Here is a 22,335-nt window from a genome sequence, read left to right as displayed (position 1 = left end):
GTCTCCCATCCGTTTACTAGACATGTTGGATTGGAATACAGAAACTTTACCACTGGACTACGGTGGACTTGTGATTATACATGTGCCATTTTTATCATTTAGGTGCTTGCATGTAGTTGAAAACTGTTGTTACGGTTTTACATGCGCTAATTTGAATATTTGTGTTACTTTGTTAGACGTTTCACCATGTGCCATGGTTTCACATTGCATTGCACAAGCGGGCTATCTTGCTGGAGAATTCGCCAAGATAAATTCATACGATTGTCTTTACTATTTCATTGTAAATCAAAGTTGAAAATATTTTTTGTACTTCGATAATTTAGGAACATATTTGTATGTCCGCGTTTATGTACGTTTGCCTCGAGGTAGTGAAGAAAAGAACAGCTCTTTTATCATGTTTATTGGCACTAATGTAAATTTAGTCGTTTAGTTGTTGAAAATAAGGCCACCCCCTTTATTCACTTTGTAAAAATGATGACCCCCTCCCCCCGTCTTGAGTCCCAAATTGAGGTGGAACCCCTCCCCCCCCATTTGCCCCCCCCCCCCCGCCGTAAAAACTGATCGCTCCGTTTGTACGCTAAAATAATAAGACGTGAATGGATGTATCGTAGAACCTCGATCATCCCAAATCATTGTCATGATTAGTAATTTACATACATACCTGTACAAATAAAGTGAAAGTGAAATAATATCCGCTAGCGTATAGCGCAGTATAATTAATTGTTTGTGTGTGCGGTTGTCACGGTTTCAATATATACAGTTATACTGTAAATCACGTGACCAACTTCCTCATCAACCTGTGTTGCTGCCAGGTCGCGATCGATCGGTTGCTTTCACTGCAAGAACGATTGAACATTCTACATATTATAGTATTGTGACCCAAGCTTAGACGCTGTAAATCTGGAAAGATGGGCTGTGGGGCCAGCGCAGTCAGTGCTGACTCTAAAACAGTGAAGAACGGCGTAAAACCACCACGGTAGGTTTATCCCGGGGGTTTATCACACGATCACGGTGTTTCGATTACGTCGACGAGACTCTAGATCTGTGTGACAAGAAGTTAGCGAAGCACACGTGTACGGTGTTAGTCGAATCACAGCTTCCTTCTCTGATCAGTCTAGTTTCCTATACGAATTTACGATCGATCACTACGGCACGTACGGCCGGTCATCTCCACTTACGGATCGTAGAGAACGTCGACAAGTATACATGTAGATATTATATCAAACTAAAGCCTACGTTAGCTCTGGACAGAGATGTGTCGGAGCGGATATATAATTCATAAAGATGAACATGGGCTCTAAATCATTTTGCAAAGATCTGCAAATTACGTTACTGTGTATTATACACATGTATTAGTTTGAAATGGATTGAGACGAGTAGAAAATGGGGCGAGTTGAAACTCGGAGTTGACGAGTTGAAATTGGGGCGAAGTGAATCGCAATCTGAACATAATATATGTACTCGATTAGATGCATGTGTGTGCATTAGATTTAACCATAGACAGTGGAGGGTCTCCCCTCCACTGTCTATCATGTCTATGGTGTATCTCCATACCATGATCAGCTGTAGTGTAAGTGAACACTCACAGTTATACATTCACCTAACCATGCTAACTGCAAAACCAAGTAGTGTATTGTACTTATTTTCAGTTCACACTGCAGATAAAGAAGAATGTCACATGACAAAGGCTTTGTGTTGTTTGAGTGCAACACAGATTCTTTTGTCAATTGTTAGGTTAGACCATGGTTCTATTATCTCAATAATAGATCCATGGGTACAGGGCATGGGTAGACGTCTACGTCGATGCATAGCTGAGGTCCAGAGCTAGGAAGTTTCGCTGTTTGGCTTGATTGATATTTATTTCTAAAACAATCGTCCATGATTATACATAATACATATACAACTGTAATACATACGGGGTACACTGGCACCGGTCACTTTGGAGATTTTCATTTTAATATTTCAAATATCTTTGAAAGTTTGAGTTTTGAATTCACTGTGTGAGGAAAATGTCTTCACGTTCATCCGACTGTTTCACAACCATTCACTCAGTTGGTTTCACATCTAGAACACTATATAATAGTTGTGTTTTAAAAAAAATATTTCATTAAAAAGCCCCCCCCCCCCTCACTTCATGTAAGCAAGTCTACATTTGAGATGACTATGATGACTATATATTATAATATTAGTCACAGTATACAAACCACTTGTAATTTTGAGTAGTGTTTGTGTTTTGGGAGAAAAACAATACACTGATCACACAAACCAATCATGCATTGTGTATTTAAACACTTTGAGTGCTACATTCGTTTGTGTTTGAATATACATGAAGTTAAAGTCATGTTGAAAAAAGTCATGCTTGCAAACACTAAACACACATAATATGCATAAATAGCAAGTCCATATGATCTAAGTGAATTTAAGTTTTGCAGTAAACAACATATAATGATAAAATTGTAAAACTTAAAACAAAAAATGTATGAAAGTATGATAAACAAATGAAGCTGAGAAAGAGATAATTTTGGCCACAACAGCTGAACAAATGAAACACACTGTAAATAAATTTATTAGACTGTATGTGCTTATAGCCATTGTCAACAGTGGTTTCATTAACAAGACCAACATGGTAACGGTTACATAACTGAAGGAACAACAATTGACAATGTTTTCACATTTTTTTTACAGAGGAAGTGTCAGCAATTTAAAGTTGACCACAACTCAAAGAAATATTGAGAAAGACTTGAAGGATATACTGGAGGGTGATATGTGCAAGGATTGTCCTTCAAATGCCAAAATTGTACGAATATTTACAAGTTCTACATTTACAGGTGAGATGAATCATAAAGCTAAGCTTGGAAAATTGCAGAGATTGACAGTGACAGACAGATGATATACATACATACATACATACATACATACATACATACATACATACATACATACATACATACATACATACATACATACATACATACATACCGGTACATACAGATCATACGAAAAGGATTGACTCACAGAGAAAAAATAAAGCGAGGAGAAAAATATATCACATGTTGAGATGTAGAGAACCTCTCAGAAACTCCCCTATCCACTCATTTTGCCAACTTTATTACCATATATGTATTGTATAATTTACCAACCAGAAAGTAGTTAGCAACTGGTCTGCAAATCATTATTAGAATTATATTTGTCATTTACATGATGTATTTTGTTCAATTTCAAATATTAAAGAAAAATCCTTCATATTATAATCTATGTAGATACACAACATGAACGCAATGCCCTTATGGAAAGAGTGTATCCTAAACTCAAGAAATATTGCCAGGAACGAGGATATGAATTCCAAATTGTTGACATGCGATGGGGAGTTAGGGACGAGGCTACAGATGATCACATGGCAACTGAACTGTGTCTCAGGGAAGTGGAGGAATGTCAAAAAGTTTCAACTGGTCCGAACTTTGTGGTGAGTGTAAACAACGCTTCTGAAGTGTAATGATTCTATGAAATCAAATTTTGTTGCTTTGAACAATTGAATCAACAAGTAGCCAGCCGGGAATCAATGCAAAGTAGGATTTTAAAGTTTGGATTTACCAAATTTAAAATACCCATCTGCATGGATTCAAGGCTAATCAACAGGTGGTTTATAACTTTTGATATGGAAATTGCATTTATGTTAATTAGTTTTAATCATCGTCGCAAACCATGGCCTCAAAATAACAGCTCTGGTTTGCGAGAACGTTTTAATGTTTATTTCATTGTATTTGTTATTCTTTGTTTATATATAACTCACTTTGCCAGAGCTTGCGTGTAACCTCATGTGATCTCGGTTTACATGTAAAATGATTGGAACTTTAGGAACCAGAATATAACTGTATGGTGACAGATTCAAGTCAAAATATGATGTATCAATATGTGCAAAATAATCTCTAATTATAAAGTAAAAAGTATAATTTTAATGTTCCTTATATTTTTCCCAAATTACAGACTTTTCTGTCACACAAATATGGATACCGACCTCTTCCTAGAAAAATACCAAGTCATGAGCTGGAGACTATTTTCTTGGATGTAAAGGAAGATGAAAGGGCTCTCATTGAAAGGTGACAACACATAGATATACTTTTTGATTTAGAGGTCAAAATGAAAAAAAAATATAGTAATTTTAGAATCCAATATGGCCGTCAAATACTGTGTTAACTCTGTGGGAAATAAGAGATTGATGATTTCCTTGAAAACAAGATGATGAAACCCCAAATTTCTTTTTATTATTTGAAAAGAACCAGGAACAAACCTTTATGTGGTTAAGTTTGGATGGAATTGAAGAACCTTTATTTCAGGGAATTTTATCCCTGAGGCATATTTTACCCTTAATGCTGAAAGAAAAGAAGAAGTAATGCTGCACTAGTGTGATAACTGATTTATGGTAGCTGTGCCAAGCTGGGCAGAGATGTGCCCCAGTTGTGCTGTAGTAGTGCATAGCTGTGCCCCAGTAATGATGATGTAGTGCAGGTAGCTGTTCCCCAGTAGTACTGCAGTGGTGCAAACCTGTGCCCAGCTGGAGCAGATCTGTGTCCTAGTACTGCTGCAGTAGTGCAGAGCTGTGCCCCAGTAGTGCTACAGTGGAGCAGATCTGTGCCCTAGTAGTAGTGCTGCAGTATAGTCAAGCTGTGCCATAGAGTTAATCCCACCTAGAAAGTTTTGCAGCAAACACTGTGCAGGAACCATGTTGCTATGTACACATGTTTACACAATAAGAATCATGTGTTTATATATCTGTACACTAGGTGGTATCAGAAGGATGACAACGAATTACCATCAATGCATATACTACAGGCAGTCAGTACCAATATACCCAATATCAAATCAATGGACAGAGTAGAGAAGAGTGAGGCAAAGGATCTGTGGTGGGAAACAATGCTGAAATTACGTCAAATTATGTACAGTGCTGCAGAGAAAAAACTAGGGATAGAAGAACTTGAGAAATATAAGATTTCAGGTATGTTGATTTACATATGATAATTTGAAATAACCTGGATATAAGAAATTATACCATACTCAAGCCAAGTTATTGTTTTTGAACAGAAAATATGGATATACCCTGGTTGCTTTGCAGTGTTCGAGTCAAAACATTCCAAATCTTCATAATTTTTCCCAATTTTCATGAATTATTCTTTGAGGAGGTATAATTATATTATTCCCCAATATTTGTTTACACTCGGCTGGAAAATACTCCTGACCTAAAGGTTTGTTTGTCACTACTCATCTAGAGACTCATAGTGACAAGGCCCCTTAGGTCACTCACATATTCCTTGGCTTAACAAAGAAAAGTATTGGAGGATAACATCTAATTATTTAAACAAAATTTCACTATAATAGCATTCTGTACATTAATTAAGTACATTTGCATGACATTATGTTATCAAAATACAACATGTAGTTATACAAATATAAGTCCAGTTCAGAAATAGCATGTCATTCCTTGTACACTAAAAGCATGCGATCACAGAGTATGATTTTTACAAAAATTTTCTGTAAGTTTTGGATACACATAAGTAATAACAACAGAACCTCATGGTGAGTGAGTGCCAGTGTATAACCATACTTATTTTCACTCTTGCTTGCAGTGTTCTCTGCTGCATTTTCACTAAATATAATGCTCATGAAAGTACAGAGACAGAGAACACTGCAAGTACTCAAATACCCTGAGTATACCACATTTGTATACTTACATGTCATGGTGTTCTGTCATATTAATTATTTGCCTTTGTCGTTTCTATTTCTAAACTTGCAGTCACAGAGCAAGAAATATATCAAGGAATATTGAAATCACATGATCAAGAGAGAACATCGCTCTGGTTTCACCGTGTCTTCACAAATGTTAAGATGGAGAAAACCAATCCCATTCTTGGTAGATTCATTGAAACAGAAGATGTCAATGGAGATGATGCCACTCCTTTACTAGAATCATTGAAAACTGATAAACTGAAGAGGATACTCCCAGAGAGCAATGTCAAAACATACACTGTAAAATGGGCAGATGAAGGTAAAAACAATTAATGGATGGATGGGTGGGTGGGTGCAATGGATGAGTGGATAGCGAATTTATTAATGATTAGATCCTCGCAACTGTTGTTGGAGGGTCTATGATTTATGTGTCAATACAATACATATTACCACTACAACTGTAAAGCACTTATTACTGGAACGAAGAACATTAAAAAAATTATTTGACAGATATTTGACCAATACCACAAGACACCAGCATTTGTAAGTTTAATTTGATCAGGGGATTGTGCATGATACCTTTAGTAATTCATTTGATTTATCAAGCTGATGAACTTCAACATTTTGGGTTAATCTTGTTGGTGTAGCTTTTAATTAAAATTTGTCAATTTTTTTAATTAATGATATTGGTAATTAGACAAACTTCAAAAGTCATAAATTTGGTAATATACAAATTGTACTTTAAATAATACCCACTTTTTAAAAATAAATGTTTCTTCACAGGAATCAATCCAGAAGATATTACCGATCATAAAAAATATATCAATAAACTTTGTGATGATTTTGAAAATACAATACGAGACAAAATATCAGCAGGTATTACGGAACGTGCACAGAGTGATATCATGGATCCACTTTATGAAGAAGTAACTCAACATGTAGCATTTTGTCAAACTAAATGTGAACTCTTCCATGGTAGAGAAGATACACTTGGGGTTGGTATAAGTTAGTTATTGTTACTTAATTATGGAAAGATACATCAACAACAAACTTAGGTGATAATAACAATAAACTTTGTTGATAGGAAATAATAAAGATAACAAATGCTAGGAGTGTTTAATACCAAACTACGTCATGGCAGGTTAATGGCTTTGAAGCATTCATATATTAAACTTATACAGATTTCAGTATAGAGTAATCACAAGTCAACATACAGACAGTCAGGCAGACACGGAGACAGACACATACATACATACATACATACATACATACATACATACATACATACATACATACATACATACATACATACATACATACATACATACACACATGACATAGAGGGAGAAAGAGAGAGAGAGACAGACAGACAGACAGACAGACAGACAGACAGATAGACTGACTGACAGACAGACAGACAGATAATAGAATAAGAAAATTGCATCAAAACAAATGACACATGAAGTTTAGGTTTGACTAGAAAAATTAAGAACTTGGTAAAAGTTTACCTAGCTCAACTCATTCAGGCAGTCTTTTATGTGATGAAATGTTTCATTTATTTTCTTTTTCTTTTTCTAACAAAAAAAATATAAAAGATGAATTGTACTGATGTTAATTCCTGATTTATTAATAACAATATGACACTGACTGAATCTATCCTATTTTACAGTTAATAGAAGACTACATGAAAAGTAACAGACAAGTTCCTCTGGTTGTTCATGGTCCATCTGGTTCTGGGAAGACTTCAGTGGTTGCCATGGCAGCAAAGATGGCACGTACCTGGGTAGATGGGAAAGCAGTGGTTGTTCTTCGATTTTTGGGAACAACACCCAACAGTTCTAACATACGAAGAGTTTTATACAGTCTAGTGCAACAGATATACAAAGTATTTGGAGATGATACCATTATTCCACAGGTAAGCACTTCAAAAACATGTAAATTCAGATGATACCATTATTCCACAGTTAAGCACTTTAAAAACATTTCAATTCAGAAACATTCAGTCACTATAGTGCATTTTGTATTACTTTGTACATGTACTTTCATGCATTATACTACTATATAGATTTCACTCTTCACAAATTTTGCAGGTGCCTTTACCCAGTGTTGAACTTTTGGTACATATCGTCCAAGGCCTATATAGTCAATGGGAATGATAAATTTGAATATTATAAATACCAAAAAATGTATCAAATGTACTATTGACATGAATCATCAGGCTAAACAGAAATCAGCTGAAGAACAAGTGGTTTTCAAAGAACACTACAAAGTCTGGAGTGAAAGTGAACTTGTAATTGGTGCATATATCATATGAAGTGTTTGCATACTGTGTATATAACATGAGGTCAGATCAGGTCACGGATGGTAATTTTACTAAATGAAACATTTAAAACTGATAATAATACATATAATTATGTTACTTATAACATTTTATTCAACAAACATTTGTAATGGTCTACAGGTAACTATATCAAGCTATTTCAATTTCGATATATATATATTGATAATTTCTACTTGACCTTTGTGATGATGCTCACAAGAATAGCTGTGGAGAAAATCTACCATATCCGATAAGATAATAATGAGCTAAATATTCAATACTTATGTTCTATAAATTACTTGTTGCAACCAGGACCTAAAACTGCTGATTAGAAGCCTACATGACAGCATGTCAAAAGCATCGAAGGAGCGCCCTCTGGTGATTCTCCTGGACTCACTTGATCAGTTAGATTCTGATGATGGAGCTCAACAGTTGTCATGGTTACCCATTGAACTACCAAAACATGTGAAGATAATAGTTTCAACTCTACCAGAGGATGAGTATCAGTATTATCCACGTCTTAAGGTGTGTAGTCAAATCTATTGAAGATGTTTTCTTAGTTGTTCAAGATTTCTGGACTGAAAGAATAGTTTTGGATTAAGAGTGAATACTATATAGATTTTCATTCTCCATTGTATGATATATTAATTATCATTAATATAAACATACTAAATCTGAATTATTATTAATATATACATACTTAATCCTAATTTTTATATTTTAATATATCATAAATGGAGAATGAAAATATATACAGCTATGTTGAGAAAGATGTTACACACACACACACACACACACACACACACACACACACACACACACACACACACACACACAAATGTATGACTGGTTGATTTTTTTGTATCTGTATGTTTTCTGTTTTTATGAGACATTTTGATGGCCTGAAACAAACAAAGAAATAATAATAATAATAAAATGTTGGTCATTTTGACTAATATGTGCATATCATGTCATCTTTGGGAGTATAACACTAAAATCTAAGTCACATAAGACAGAATTTCTATGGTCATGATCATGTAATTAACTTTCTGCCTGAAATCAACATGGCGCCTAATTCAAAATCGAGCATTTCCTCAAGATTTCAACCAGGTTGTATACTGTTTACAGAAACATCAATCATTAGTTAACAGAAAGAATATGTCATTTTATAAGTCATATAGTGAAAATTTTTATGTGAATTTAATTGTTGTTAGGATTTTTAAAAAAATATTCCAGTTGCAGCTAGTGTGAGTTTACCATTTTTTAATACACTTTTATTTAAAGCATTGGTCTTCTTCCATGAATTATAGAATATATTGAAAACCACTGTACAAGATGACTTTGAAAGGAGGTGTAACAGTTGTTAAAAAAACATACAAATCAATTATAGTAATACATGGTAAAATTATCAGTTTAAAAATATCTCAATGATTTATCAGCTGCAGCTGATAATTACACAGAGATAAACAATTTACAGGTGATTGTTTGAAAAGATAGTCATTTTATAAGCCATCTTGTTAATTGTACCATGCATTGTGAACTTTTTAAATCTTCTGGAACAGAATGCCAGTCTACAATGTCTTTGAATAAACTCCTTATATTTCATTTCCATCAGTCGCTGATTGCAGACACAGTTAACTTTGTGGAAGTACCGAAACTAGGCATAAAGGATACACAGGACATCCTTCAGAAGTGGTTTGCAAACCAGAATAGGATGTTGACAGAAAATCAGATGGAAATAGTAGTATCGGCATGCCAAGAATGTCCTTTGCCGTTATTTCTTAAAATATCATTTGATGAAGCTTGTCGGTGGCATTCATACAGCAAACCGGAAGAATATCAACTCAAGACCACTGTTCGTGATGCAATCGTTGATTTGTTTGAAAGAGTTGAAACAAACCATGGAGAACTATTAGTTAGTCATGCCCTTGGTTATCTGACAGCAGGTATATAGTTTTTTTTCTCAAAGAATAATTCCAAAGGGGGGGGGAGGGGAGGAAAAGAAGGAACTCTCCCTAGTGTCCACTACTGCCTCATTGGACTTAGCAGACATACATGTATTAGATAGTCAATAAATATTCATAACCATTTATCTGAAGGTAATAAGCAGTTAAGAGTCATGAATATTCATTGCTATGTGAATATTCAGCATTCTCGTCCAACAGTTTGTTAATTTCCTGTCTACTTTTCTGATTGTAGAATATCAATCAATCAATCAATCAATCAATCAATCAATCAATCAACCAACCAACCAATCAATCAATCAATCAATCAATCAATCAATCAATCAATCAATCAATCAATCAATCAATCAATCAATCAATCAATCAATCAATCAATCAATCAATCAATGTTAACATGTTGCCTTGACTTTTCTAGCCAAGAATGGTTTGACAGAAAATGAGCTTGAAGACCTTCTCTCATTGGATGATGATGTATTGAATGACGTCTATCAATACTGGACCCCTCCAATTCGTCGACTACCTCCGTTGCTATGGGTACGAATACGAGCTGAATTGTCACAGTATTTGGTAGACAGAGGAGCAGATGGTGTCCGTGTGATGAACTGGTATCACAGACAGTTTATAGAAGCAGCAAGAGATCGTTACATTAAGGATGACAAAATAGCAAAAAAGTTACACTCCGTTCTTGCTGAGTACTTTCTTGGAACTTGGTCACATGGTGAGTTAATTTTGTGCAGATGGGTGAGATGTTTTCAATCATGACTTTCTTGGAACCTGGTCACGCGGTGAGTTAATTCTGTGTAGATGGGTGATATGTTTTCAATGACTATCTTGGAACTAGGTCACACAGTGATATGACTTAATTCAGTGCAGGTGGGTAGTATGTTTTCAGTGACTTTCTTGGAACTTGGTCACATGGTGAGTAATTCAGTGCAAATGGTTGGTATGTTTTCAATGACTTTCTTGGAACTTGGTCATATGTATGGTGAGTTAATTCTGTGCAGATGGGTGATATGTTTTCAATCATGACTTTCTTGGAACTTGGTCACATGTTGAGGACGATAATTAAATGCAGATGATGGTATATGTCTTCATTGACTTTTTTTCAATAAATCCTCATTTTTTTTCAGAAATGGCATGTATTTAACCCTTCAATTAATACTCTTTTTTTGGATTTTTTCTAAGGAATCAAAAAACCTTACATCAATATAGAGGGAGAAAAAGGAGTAAGTGACCGTTTAGTTGCAACACAACCATTGCTTTTTGATGAGACCTCGTACAATTTACGCAAGCTGAGTGAGCTTCCTCACCATCTGATAGAAAGCGATCAGTTAGTCACTCTAAAACAAAATGTTCTGTGCAATTTGGAATGGCTTTATGTGAAAATGAAAGGAACTTCACTAAGGTAAGCTTTTCTCACACACGTCTATTATTAAAAACAAGTAAACTTTTAGCAATAGGTGGCATACTATATTCCAGTATATTTGAGTAAAAGTACATTTCTTGTAAAACATATAAGGACATTCACATTTAAATGACATTCATATAGAAATGGACATTTTAGTAACTAAGAGAGAAAAAAAAAAATATGTTGTCAAGGCCATTTGATTGTGTTTATCTTGAATGTCATGAAATCATATTATATTTTCCTTTTCTTTTTGAACATATCATTATATAGAAAGTAATTCAATTAAGAATAGTTAGCTGTGGTTACAAACTATGTAACAATATGGTTTACAATGTTGAACAATTGATATTTATTATCATATTTCCCATGATGCAACATTCAAGATGGCAGGTTTGCACATTCCCTATTCAATTATGACTTACACCTATTGTTTATTATATACTATCATGTTACAGGAGTGTAAGGGAAGATTTTCGAGAAGCACTGAAAAAATACCCCGAAGACCAACAGTTGAATACAATGGCACAACTTATACAACTATCTCAAGAAGCTTTGGAACATGACCCAGCACAACTAGCACCACAGATACTGGCCAGAATATCACAGGTTTGTTCATAAACTTTGAAAATCAAAACAGTTTGAATATTAAAGTTGGACTTTACCACAATGATGATGACAACATTAGAATTCATGGTGACATTTATATTAAACTTGTCCCAAAATGAGATCAGACTATTGGTTCATTTTAATATGTTACAGCCAGGACACTTTAGTTGTATGGTTTTGATGACACAAGCGTCTGTGTTCTTTGGATAATTTAAGTGTACAACATAAACATAGTCAACAGTTACTGTGATGCTATGGTGAAATATTGTATGGCACGACAAAAACATACAGTTGGCAATTACACTAGGGAAATACATGGGACAACATAAACACATGGTCTACAGTCTTTTTATTCATTGACATGTTTAATTTCATTATATCTTATCAGCCAAAGGGATTTGAAGACATTCTAGATCAGGCAAGAAATCCACCAGCGTTATGTTTGCTGCCGTCGTTTCCATTCATGACGCCACCAGGTGGACAGCTTCTCAACACTTTGGTGGGACATAAAGAATCAATCAACTCCCTTGATGTAACAGCTGATGGTAGTTTGATATTATCAGGTACAGTAGAGTGACTTACCGTTAAAAACACACAAACAAGGATATTATATTCACCCAGCAACTTAGGCCCATGCCCAAAGCAACAGTGAAATATGGTTTATCATTGCAAAGATAATAACAGGGATGGATAGGCAAGTGGCTATAAAACATCCTCAAAATTGACACACATATGCCTAGCAACTAAAATTGACACACATATGCCTAGCAACTAAGTACCACAGCAACAGCCAAATATAAGTGTCATTTTGCTAAGATAACAATGAGTCCAGCGTTCAAATATAAACACAAATTTGCATAGCAACCATAGACATACCCATAGCAACAAAAAGAGTATCTTGTGCAAAGAATTTTATTAACAGGAATAATGTATCAATTTGCCAAGACAGAATAATGTATGTATTACCAATCAAAACCTCTGAAATTACATTGTCAAATCATATGAATATTGCCTAGACTCTACAGTTGTGCTACAGTGTCATTGGCATTACTGTTTGTTTATCTGGAGCTGTTTTAGTGAACATTTCTAGAGTGTTTGATATGTATTGTGACAATCATTCATTTTGTTATTTTGAATTATTATTATTTGTTTTGATAACCCAGGTGATGATGCTAAGTCATTCAGACTATGGGACTCTGACAGTGGATTTCTCATCAAACATGTAGAAACTGAGACCGATATCAAAATGGTGAAATTTTGCAATGAAGACAGACATTTCGCAGTGTCGCTAGAATCCACCATAATGGTTTTCAGAACAGATACACTTGCTAAGGTACATGAACTGGAGCCATACGGAGAAGAACCAGATACCTCTAGTGGCATCCCTTTTGCTGTTGCAGGGGTGAAGAAAGACCAGATCGTGGTTCCATGTCATCGCAAGGTCCTCACATTTGAGGTATTGACTGGCGAACAGCTCAGAAGAATTTTAGATCTTAAACTCCTCAGGGAGTATTATGAAGATGTATGTATAGTGGCGAAGGGAAATATAGTTGCATACTATAATGAAATGTTAGACAAAAGGTCTAGTATGTTGTCCGTCATAGATCTGTCCAACAAAGATAGAAAAGCTGATTTTGTAGATGTTTATCCCGATGTCAAGATTGATGAATATGGTGATGAAGATAGAACATCTATTGGTGCCCTTGCTATCACTGGAGATGAGCGCATTATAGTTTCCAATTACATGGACAACCACTTGAAAATCTATGATGCTAAGTCTCTGGAATTGCTGAAGACTTTCGAGGGCAACAAGGATGACATGAGCGAAGGCTTCATTATCACACCAGATGACCGATATTTACTATTTCCTAACAGTGGTAATGTATGTATGTGGGATCTAGAGAAGGGGGAGAGATCATATGGGTTGGAACATCCAAATTCTGTCGAAAAGGTGGTTACCGTCGATGGACAGATCGTGATCACTGCAGGAGTTGATTACCTTATTCGTATTTGGGACAACAGCAAGTCTGATTCCATCAAAGATATTGAACGGAGAGATTGGAAGTTTCACAAAGGTGATAAAGGTAAAGAGATGAAGTCAGATAAACCCATGGAAAAGAAATCTGCAAAGAAAGGAAAGAAATCTGGAGCTGAGAAATTGAAGGAAGACCAGGAAGCGATTGTAGACCTTTGGAACATTCCTGATGATAAGAGACATGTTTTTATGCACACCAAACAGGATAAGAGTCATTCGTACACAGTCTGGGATTGTAACCTTCAAAAACCACTACAGAGACTGGATGAACCACCAAGAACAAAGTCAAGTACTTGGCATATCTTAAACAAGGAACTTGCAATACTTAACGAGAATCGTCGCTTGAAACTAGTGAACTACACCAGTGGTAAGATAATAAGGGTTTTCAAGGGAAAGACATCCTACGGTATTTCAGCATACATCGTCAATAACAAGAAAGAAGTGATCACAGGAACGCGACACAACCGAAATCTGAAACTGTACAACATAAGCACAGGAGACGTTATTACACTTCTCAAACACGAGGAAAATAAATCAACCAAAGAGTCTAAAAACGTGAGCGATCTGAAAGTCAAATCTGATGGTAAGGGCTGTGTAGCTGTGACTGTACGTGAAGATGAAGAACAGATGTTGTATGTTTGGGATATTACTAAGAGAAAACTACGCCATGTTATGCAACTACCAGTAGAAACGGGACGGAAAAAGGATGAACAACCCACAATTGATCTGTCGGAATCAGACGTATCGAGTGATGAGCACTTCTTCTGTTGTACACTGTATGAAAGCAATTTCAAGACTTGTCCCATCGTATGGAATCTTGATGCAGGTAAAACCTATTCTAATGCTGTGTTTACTTATTAACTACTTACTTACTAGCTTACTAACAATACTGAGTTTCAAGTAAGCTAGTAAGAAGAAGGTAATGAATAAATAGCTGACCAAGTAGTACATGTAGTAATTAGGTAATAAAAAGTAGTCAGTCAGCCAGTAAGTAAGTACTAAGAAGTAGTATGAATAAGTAGTAATTACTAAGGAGGTAGTAAGTAATGAGTAACTTGTGCTTGCAGTGTTTTCTGCTGCACTTTCATTCGCTACACTCATGAAAGTGTGAGTGCAGAGAACACTGCAAGTATTGATGCCAAGTACACCACACTTGCATGTCATGGGGTTCTGTCATAGTAGTAAGGACTAAATAGTGAGTAAGTAGTTAGTAAGTAATGAGTAGGTAGTAAGTACTAAGTAGTTAGTAAGGAATGAGTAAGTAGTAAGTAGTTAGTACTGATCAGTTAGTAGGTAATGAGTAGGTAGTAAGGAACTACTGAGTAGTTAGTAAGTAATGAGTAAGTACTAAGTAGTTAGCAAGTATTGAGTAAGTAAGTAGTTAGTACTTAGTAGTTAGTAAGTAATGAGTTAGTAATAAGTACAAAGTAGTTAGTAATGAGTAAGTAAGTAGTAAGTACAAAGTAGTTAGTTAGCAATAAGTACTAAGTAATGAGTAAGTAGTTAGTGAGTGAGTGAGTGAGTGAGTGAGTGAGTGAGTGAGTGAGTGAGTGAGTGAGTGAGTGAGTGAGTGAGTGAGTGAGTGAGTGAGTGAGTGAGTGAGTAAGTAGTTAGTAAGTAATCAGTGGTAAGTAAGTAATTAACAAAGTAAGTAGGTAGTGAGTAAGTGGTTGTTATGTATTGTAGTAGATGAGTAAGTAGTTAGTAAGTAGTATGGATAAGTTAGTAAGTAGTTAGTTGATGGTAAGTTAGTAAGTAAGTTAGTACAGATGTAGTTAGGAAGTGAGTGAGTGGTTAGTATGTATTTAGTAGATAAGTAAGTAAGTAAGTAAGTAAGTAAGTAAGTACTTGGTGGTGGTGGTGGCGGTGGTGGTGGTGGTGGTGGAGGTGGTGGTGGTGGTGGTAAGTAGGTAACTAGTAAGTAAATGAGTAATTAGTAAGTAAGTAGTAAGTAAAAATTGGCACAAATTACAATAAGTGAACTGAAATGAAACTGGTCCATTTTGTCATTTATGATTTTAGGCACATACATGCACAAACTAAGCCATGATGCAGCTGGAGAGGCCAATAAAGTGCTTGCTGTTGGATCAGATAAACTCCTCACCAGTTATTGGGATGATTCAAAGGAAATATGGTTGTGGAGTCTATCAACAGGTTAGTATATGTCATATTACTATTCCATGGTTACCATGTTCATGTACAATATTAGTATCAAAATTAAACATTTGTTCCAAACACAAACTTGAAAACAAACAGAAGCAGAGGGTACGTGATATACACCTGTGACCTATGACCCCATATTAGATCACATGTCCCTAAGATCACATGAAATTAGTGGGTTCATCTTTTGACAAAGACGGAAGTGTTGAGTTGAAAATTTCAGGTACAGATTTCAAGTCTATGTTTATAACAGAAGTTTAATTTCAGTACTATGGTTTACCATTGAACACAGATGGATTTTCATTTGAAGGTGTACAATATAAATAAATTTGTTGTCACACTTTGCCGACACTTGGAAGTCTCATAACTAATGACAAACCTTGTGTTTGGAAAGACATGCAACATATTGGAATAATTCTAAGAATACTGCCAAATAATCACCAGGAACTCAATATAAAGAAATTATATCAACTTATCACAGTGATTGACTATATATGAACATTTACCAGGGAGTATAGAAACAATAATATCTATAGAAGTGGGAACACAGATTGTTGTGAGTGTCAAAGTTAGAAGGCCATCAGAGTGTTACTATTATGTCAAGTATTAGCTTCATATATAATCAAATATTCTTTTGATACAAAAAAAACGGCAAATTTTGAATAATATGCAAATTTGGATGATTAGCATTCAAAAACGAATCAGCTCTATAATAATGGTATTATACGACATAGAATTATACTGTGTGCCAAATTCAAATATGAGTCTATGTTTCTTGAGATTACTATGACACAGATCTACACACAGACAGACAGACAAACAAACAGACAGACAGACAGAACCAAAACATAAGCATTCCTTTGAGAGCTAATTAAAGAACACGATGTTCTCACACCTATTTTGAGATGATGTAAGCACATGACATTATTATAATTACTTTGCAATAACAATTTGGTGTGTTAATTCATTACAGGAAAACCATTGATTCAACTGCCTGGTCATCGCAGTCTTGAAATAGACTCTATGTTGGTGACCGAAGATGAACGTCGTCTTGTGTCGCATACACAAAGCTCTCAAGAAAGAGAATTCATTTTATGGGATTTAGAGAAGGGTGAAAGAATTGCAGGTTTCACTTTGGAAGAGGTCAGTGTAGTACAGTGCCGTACTATTAATTTGTAAATGAATATGTACAGTACTATTAATTTGTAAATGAATATGTACAGTACTATTAATTTGTAAATGAATAGTTTTTAAAGCATTAACAGGTACCGCTCCTATTTACATCACTGACATGCTCACACCTAGGGCTACTACTCAAAATTTAAGGGGGGATAACATATTGAAAATTCCAAGAGTTCATACCACCAAATACGGCTTGCACTCTTTTTCGTATCAGGCACCAGTAATTTGGAACAAACTGAGTAATGATCTAAGGATGGCTGATAATCTAGCGTCTTTTAAACGCAAAATAAAGCAAGGCAATGTCTCTCAACCGATGTTTTACTTGTAATTTAGTGTTGTTGGACGACTTAATACGCAATGTGATTTCCATCATTTTATATATCAGCTCTAGGTTTTAATGTTGAATGTGTCTTTTGAGTCTTTGTTGTTGGTTTGTTTTGTTTGGTACATAAGTTATTAATGTGTTGTATATTTTATCTTCATGACGGTTTTACTGTAGTTTTTTATTAATATTTTACATCTCGGATGTATTAGCACATTTGTGCTACTTTTTAAACCGAGTATAAATAAAATAATAATAATAATAAAAAAATGTACCAAAAAACAGACAGCAATAGAAAATTAAAAGGTCCGAAAATGAACTTCATCACCATTTTGAGTGATTTACTTTGTTTTTACTGCTTTCCCCCAACAGACAAATGATATCCGACTTGTCTCAAATGGTGACGTAATTGTTGTATCAGCCAATAGCATTGGATCTGTTGTAACCTTCACGCTCAGTGGACCTGGTTGTGAAAAACTAAAAATATCAACAGACAAGTCATCAACATACAAAGATATGGGTGAGTTAATACTATTTCCATTAGACGGCAAATTTATTGTCTTCACATTTTGACGTGATAATTGGCAATATGTTACACAAAGTAGTAATAATAAATTCTTTTCTTGTATCAGATGATGTTATCCCCCTTGAACAAACTGATGGGGCAGCTGATGAGAAAGAGGACCCAGATGACATTGACAGTGATGAAGATTCTGTAGCTGGTGATAGTGATGATGGTGATGATGATGATGATGAGGTTCGCAGAAGTTAAATCTATATTTACCGTTCTGTAGAGACTTTCACTACAACTCGTGAAATAACACCGATGTGTTTGCTTGATCTTGACAAGCAAGAATGAGATATGGATTATGCCAAGTTGGCCATGTTTTCTTTTTTGATTTTTATTAACCCTGATGAACAAGTATCTATTGATTTATTATTACAGGCAAAAGACGAATTTAATGATGATGATGATGATGACACCGACGATTTCAAATTCAGCGATGAAGATGGTGATGAAGAAGAGACAATGGGGAAAGATGATGATTTCAAATTTAGTGACGATGATGACAATGAAGATGATGACAATGATAAAACAGAAAAGGCCAACAAGAAAAAATAATTAATTGGATACAAAAAAATGATGTGATATTCCAGGAGACTCACTTTCTCCAGATTATTGTCAGTCATTCAAATGATGTCAAAAGTACACAAAATATAACTTATCTATTAGAATTTTTTTATATGTTTAATTTTGAATGCAGAGAAAGCCTTTTTGAGAAATTGTTAATTTCTTGGCCTGGTAATAATGATTGTTTTGAGTACTAATGACAGCACCCCATTATAGATGAGTGCATTCGTGCGGATCGATATACAGGGGTGGGGGGTGGGGATGGGGGGTATTTGCATGAGGCCTTGTAGTGTTCACTGTGGGCATACTTTCAGGAGTATAGTGGATGAAAGTGCAGCAGAAACACCACAAGCGTGAGTGCAAATATCCTTGAGTACCCACACTGGTACAATGTACTTATGCATCTGTAATTATTATATATGTTATCCAAAACAGCAAAGTTTGTAAAAATCATACTGTGCAATGCAGCGATTCTGTGAATGATCATATACTTAGTTGCATACGATTTGCATAATAGTATGCAATAATATTTTCGGTACTAATTACCACTAGTTATGCACACATGTGTACACCAGTGTAAGTAATCACAGGCACATTGCTGTATATATCTTTTCACTGAACCTGAATTGTACAAATGTTGTATATTTAATACCCAATTCTATAAAATGTGGATTTTACAGATCCTTGTATATAAAATACAATTTGTAATATAACTTGTAACTTTTATCTTAAGTCTCTGAGGAAACAGGAAATCTGTCATTATATGCAATACTTTATTCTGAAATTAAACCGACAGTGTTTCAGTGCAAAAACATAATGGTAAAAGAATTATAATAGCAGACATTTAGATTGACAATTACGATTTACCAAATATTATTAAATGTGAGCAACAATCAAGTGAAGATTTCAGAAATTATCATTATATATCCTTGTAGGTAGGTATCAGCACCCCCCTCCCCCTCCTCACTATAATCCCCGGACAATTGCCCCTTTTGGACAACTACTCAGTTTGCTTCAGGGGAATTCAAAGATCATCTTAAAGTACAATAATACGCACACAAATTAACATACATGAGTTTCTCTCATTCATGAAACTTACTATCTCAGTATCTTGAAATGAGACATGTATTTATTACATGGGTAATTATAAGTTACAATTCTACTAAATAACCCATTCAATAAAACTCATGCCATTCATGAAATCAAAATCAACAATTCTACGAAATAACCCATTCAATAAAACTTATGCCATTCATGAAATCAAAATCAACAATTCTACTAAATAACCCTTTCAATAAAACTTCTGCCATTCATGAAATCAAAATAAAGTATTATGTATTGTAGTGGTATCTCCTCCCTTTATACTTTGTACTCTAACATTGTCAGTTTAAAACTATACATTGTAGGCTCTTCCCTGCAAGAAAGTCCAAAATGTGGCAGTAGAAATATGAGGCTGTTGATATTGTCGGGGGGGGGGGGGGGGGGGGGGGGGGCAGATGTCGATGGCAATGGGGGGAGGGGGGTCCAAGAACTGAATCGTTATATGTAATAGTTTATTTATACTTTACAAATTGGATGATGTGCTCCTTTGATACAGGATGATTTTACATAGTTTTTTTTTATATTTTTTTTTTATACATGTAATGAGTCATAGTACATTTTTACTGTTGCACATTTTGATTTCAAAGATTACAAATATCTATCATAGCAACAAATGACATAAGATAATATGCTATAGCATAATTGTGTGATAAAGTTTTAGCTGGGTTTGTAAGAACTACTTTCCTAAACAATATTTACCGCTTTCATTTTTGACGCAGAGATAGACAACTTGCAATTTAAATAATGTATATATTGAAAGCATTATTCAATTAATAGTTTTCTTGTAAATACTTTAAATTTGTAGAAATAAATTTTAAAGTTATATTTTAACTTTTAACATTTTGTGGCACGGTACTTGCTTGGACTGTTGCTTCTTATGAAGGCAAATTATTACCATAAACACAGAAACAGAATGGTTAATTTACAGACATCCATACATGTGTACAAAATACACTTGAAATACATGCACACACACACACATACACATACACACATACACACACACACACACTCACACTAACACACACACACACACACACACACACACACATATACTCCGAATAAAGGGTAAATCGATGTCAGTGAATTCAGATTGATTCCTTTCTCCAATTATCCTGTTACATGTATTGTCAAGTTGGAATAACAGAAACAGAAAGAAATGTAAGGCTGTATACATCCCTCTACTGTTTCTCTCTGAAACTATTTCTGTGTTTATTCCAACTTCAATATAACAGGAATAAACAGAAAGAATGGCTACCCCATATATCTCCTTGAAATAAATATAAATAGAAAGAACAAAAATCCTGACTATTTCGACTTCAAAATAACAAGAAAGGCTGCCCCCCCCCCCATATGTCTTCATTTACAGTGTAACAAATAGAAGAATAACAATTCTTACTACTACAGCTAATTTGAACTTCAAAAGAGCAGAAAGAAAGTCTATCCCATGCATCCTTGAAATAAAGAGAAAGGGAAAAAAATCAGTGATAAAATACAGGTAAAGTGTTTAGTCTGACTAAAAAATTACAGGAATAAACAGAAGGAAAGATAGCCCAAATTCTGGCATTCATTCTGTCCATGCCTGGAATGATAGCCGTCTGGAATTAAATACGTATATTTTGAGTACATATATATGCATGAACTCCCAACACCTGTGGAAGTGTGTACACGAAATACATGAGATTGTGTTGAAGTTCTCGGCGCCATGGTCTCTAGAGGGCGCTAAAGTGGTATTTGCATTTTGGCCGCCATTTCCTTCAGGCGACGATGTCAGTGGCCATGGTCAAAATGACGGTCGGCTAGAATATATTTCGTATTACATATTACCGTCCTTTAAAATATAGTTGATTTTGGACCGAAAGGTAGGTAGTCGTGCTGAACCATGGTTCAGTTAAAGTGATATTGACTTAAGTAATCGGAATATCTCAAATTTAGGAAATATTTTGAAGGGAACTTTACACTACTAGTCACTAGCCTTAGGTTGACCTTGATTGATAGGCCAACCGAGGCAGTTACAATGATGAAATAATACATATACTAGTAACTCATGAACACGCCTGTATATTACGACTGGCTATATCTCCAGCGTCAATCTCAGAGAAATGAAATATCTGACAGACCATTTAAAAATGTTTATTCCGTACTTGAGAGGGTAACGCAGATGTTGGTTGTCTGGTTGGTTGGCCCCAAGTATTTCAATACTAGTAGTTCGATCTTGTTGAAAGTTGTGTTGTGCACTTACAATGTGAAGCTGCCGTTATATTTTGGTGGGATCAATTTTGCTGAATGGAGTTATTACTAAAACTAAGTGGCGCAGGCTGAGTTTATAATTTATATAAACTTTATTACAGGTGCTTGTACGTTTTACGTTCGTTATTGTTTTT

The 22,335-nt window shown here is 35.0% G+C and overlaps 1 protein-coding gene across 1 annotated transcript; it reads left to right on the top strand.

The window, feature by feature from the left end:
* The first annotated feature begins 908 nt into the window (after positions 1-908).
* LOC144439312 (NACHT domain- and WD repeat-containing protein 1-like) lies at positions 909-19,079 on the top strand. Its single transcript, XM_078128592.1, has 20 exons — positions 909-976; positions 2,686-2,828; positions 3,261-3,463; positions 3,985-4,097; positions 4,782-4,993; positions 5,789-6,040; positions 6,505-6,716; positions 7,391-7,636; positions 8,354-8,566; positions 9,657-9,987; positions 10,421-10,723; positions 11,191-11,410; positions 11,869-12,019; positions 12,408-12,582; positions 13,183-14,880; positions 16,077-16,208; positions 17,188-17,357; positions 18,091-18,238; positions 18,351-18,475; positions 18,665-19,079. The coding sequence occupies exons 1-20, from the start codon at positions 909-911 to the stop codon at positions 18,839-18,841; spliced, it is 5,292 nt and encodes a 1,763-aa protein (XP_077984718.1). The 3' UTR covers positions 18,842-19,079.
* Positions 19,080-22,335: the final 3,256 nt, after the last annotated feature.

This window comes from Glandiceps talaboti, chromosome 8 (genome assembly GCF_964340395.1).
Source record: "Glandiceps talaboti chromosome 8, keGlaTala1.1, whole genome shotgun sequence".
Taxonomy (NCBI): Eukaryota; Metazoa; Hemichordata; class Enteropneusta; family Spengelidae; genus Glandiceps; species Glandiceps talaboti.
Note: the sequence above shows the minus strand (reverse complement) of the source record. Positions and strands in the feature narration are given on the sequence as shown.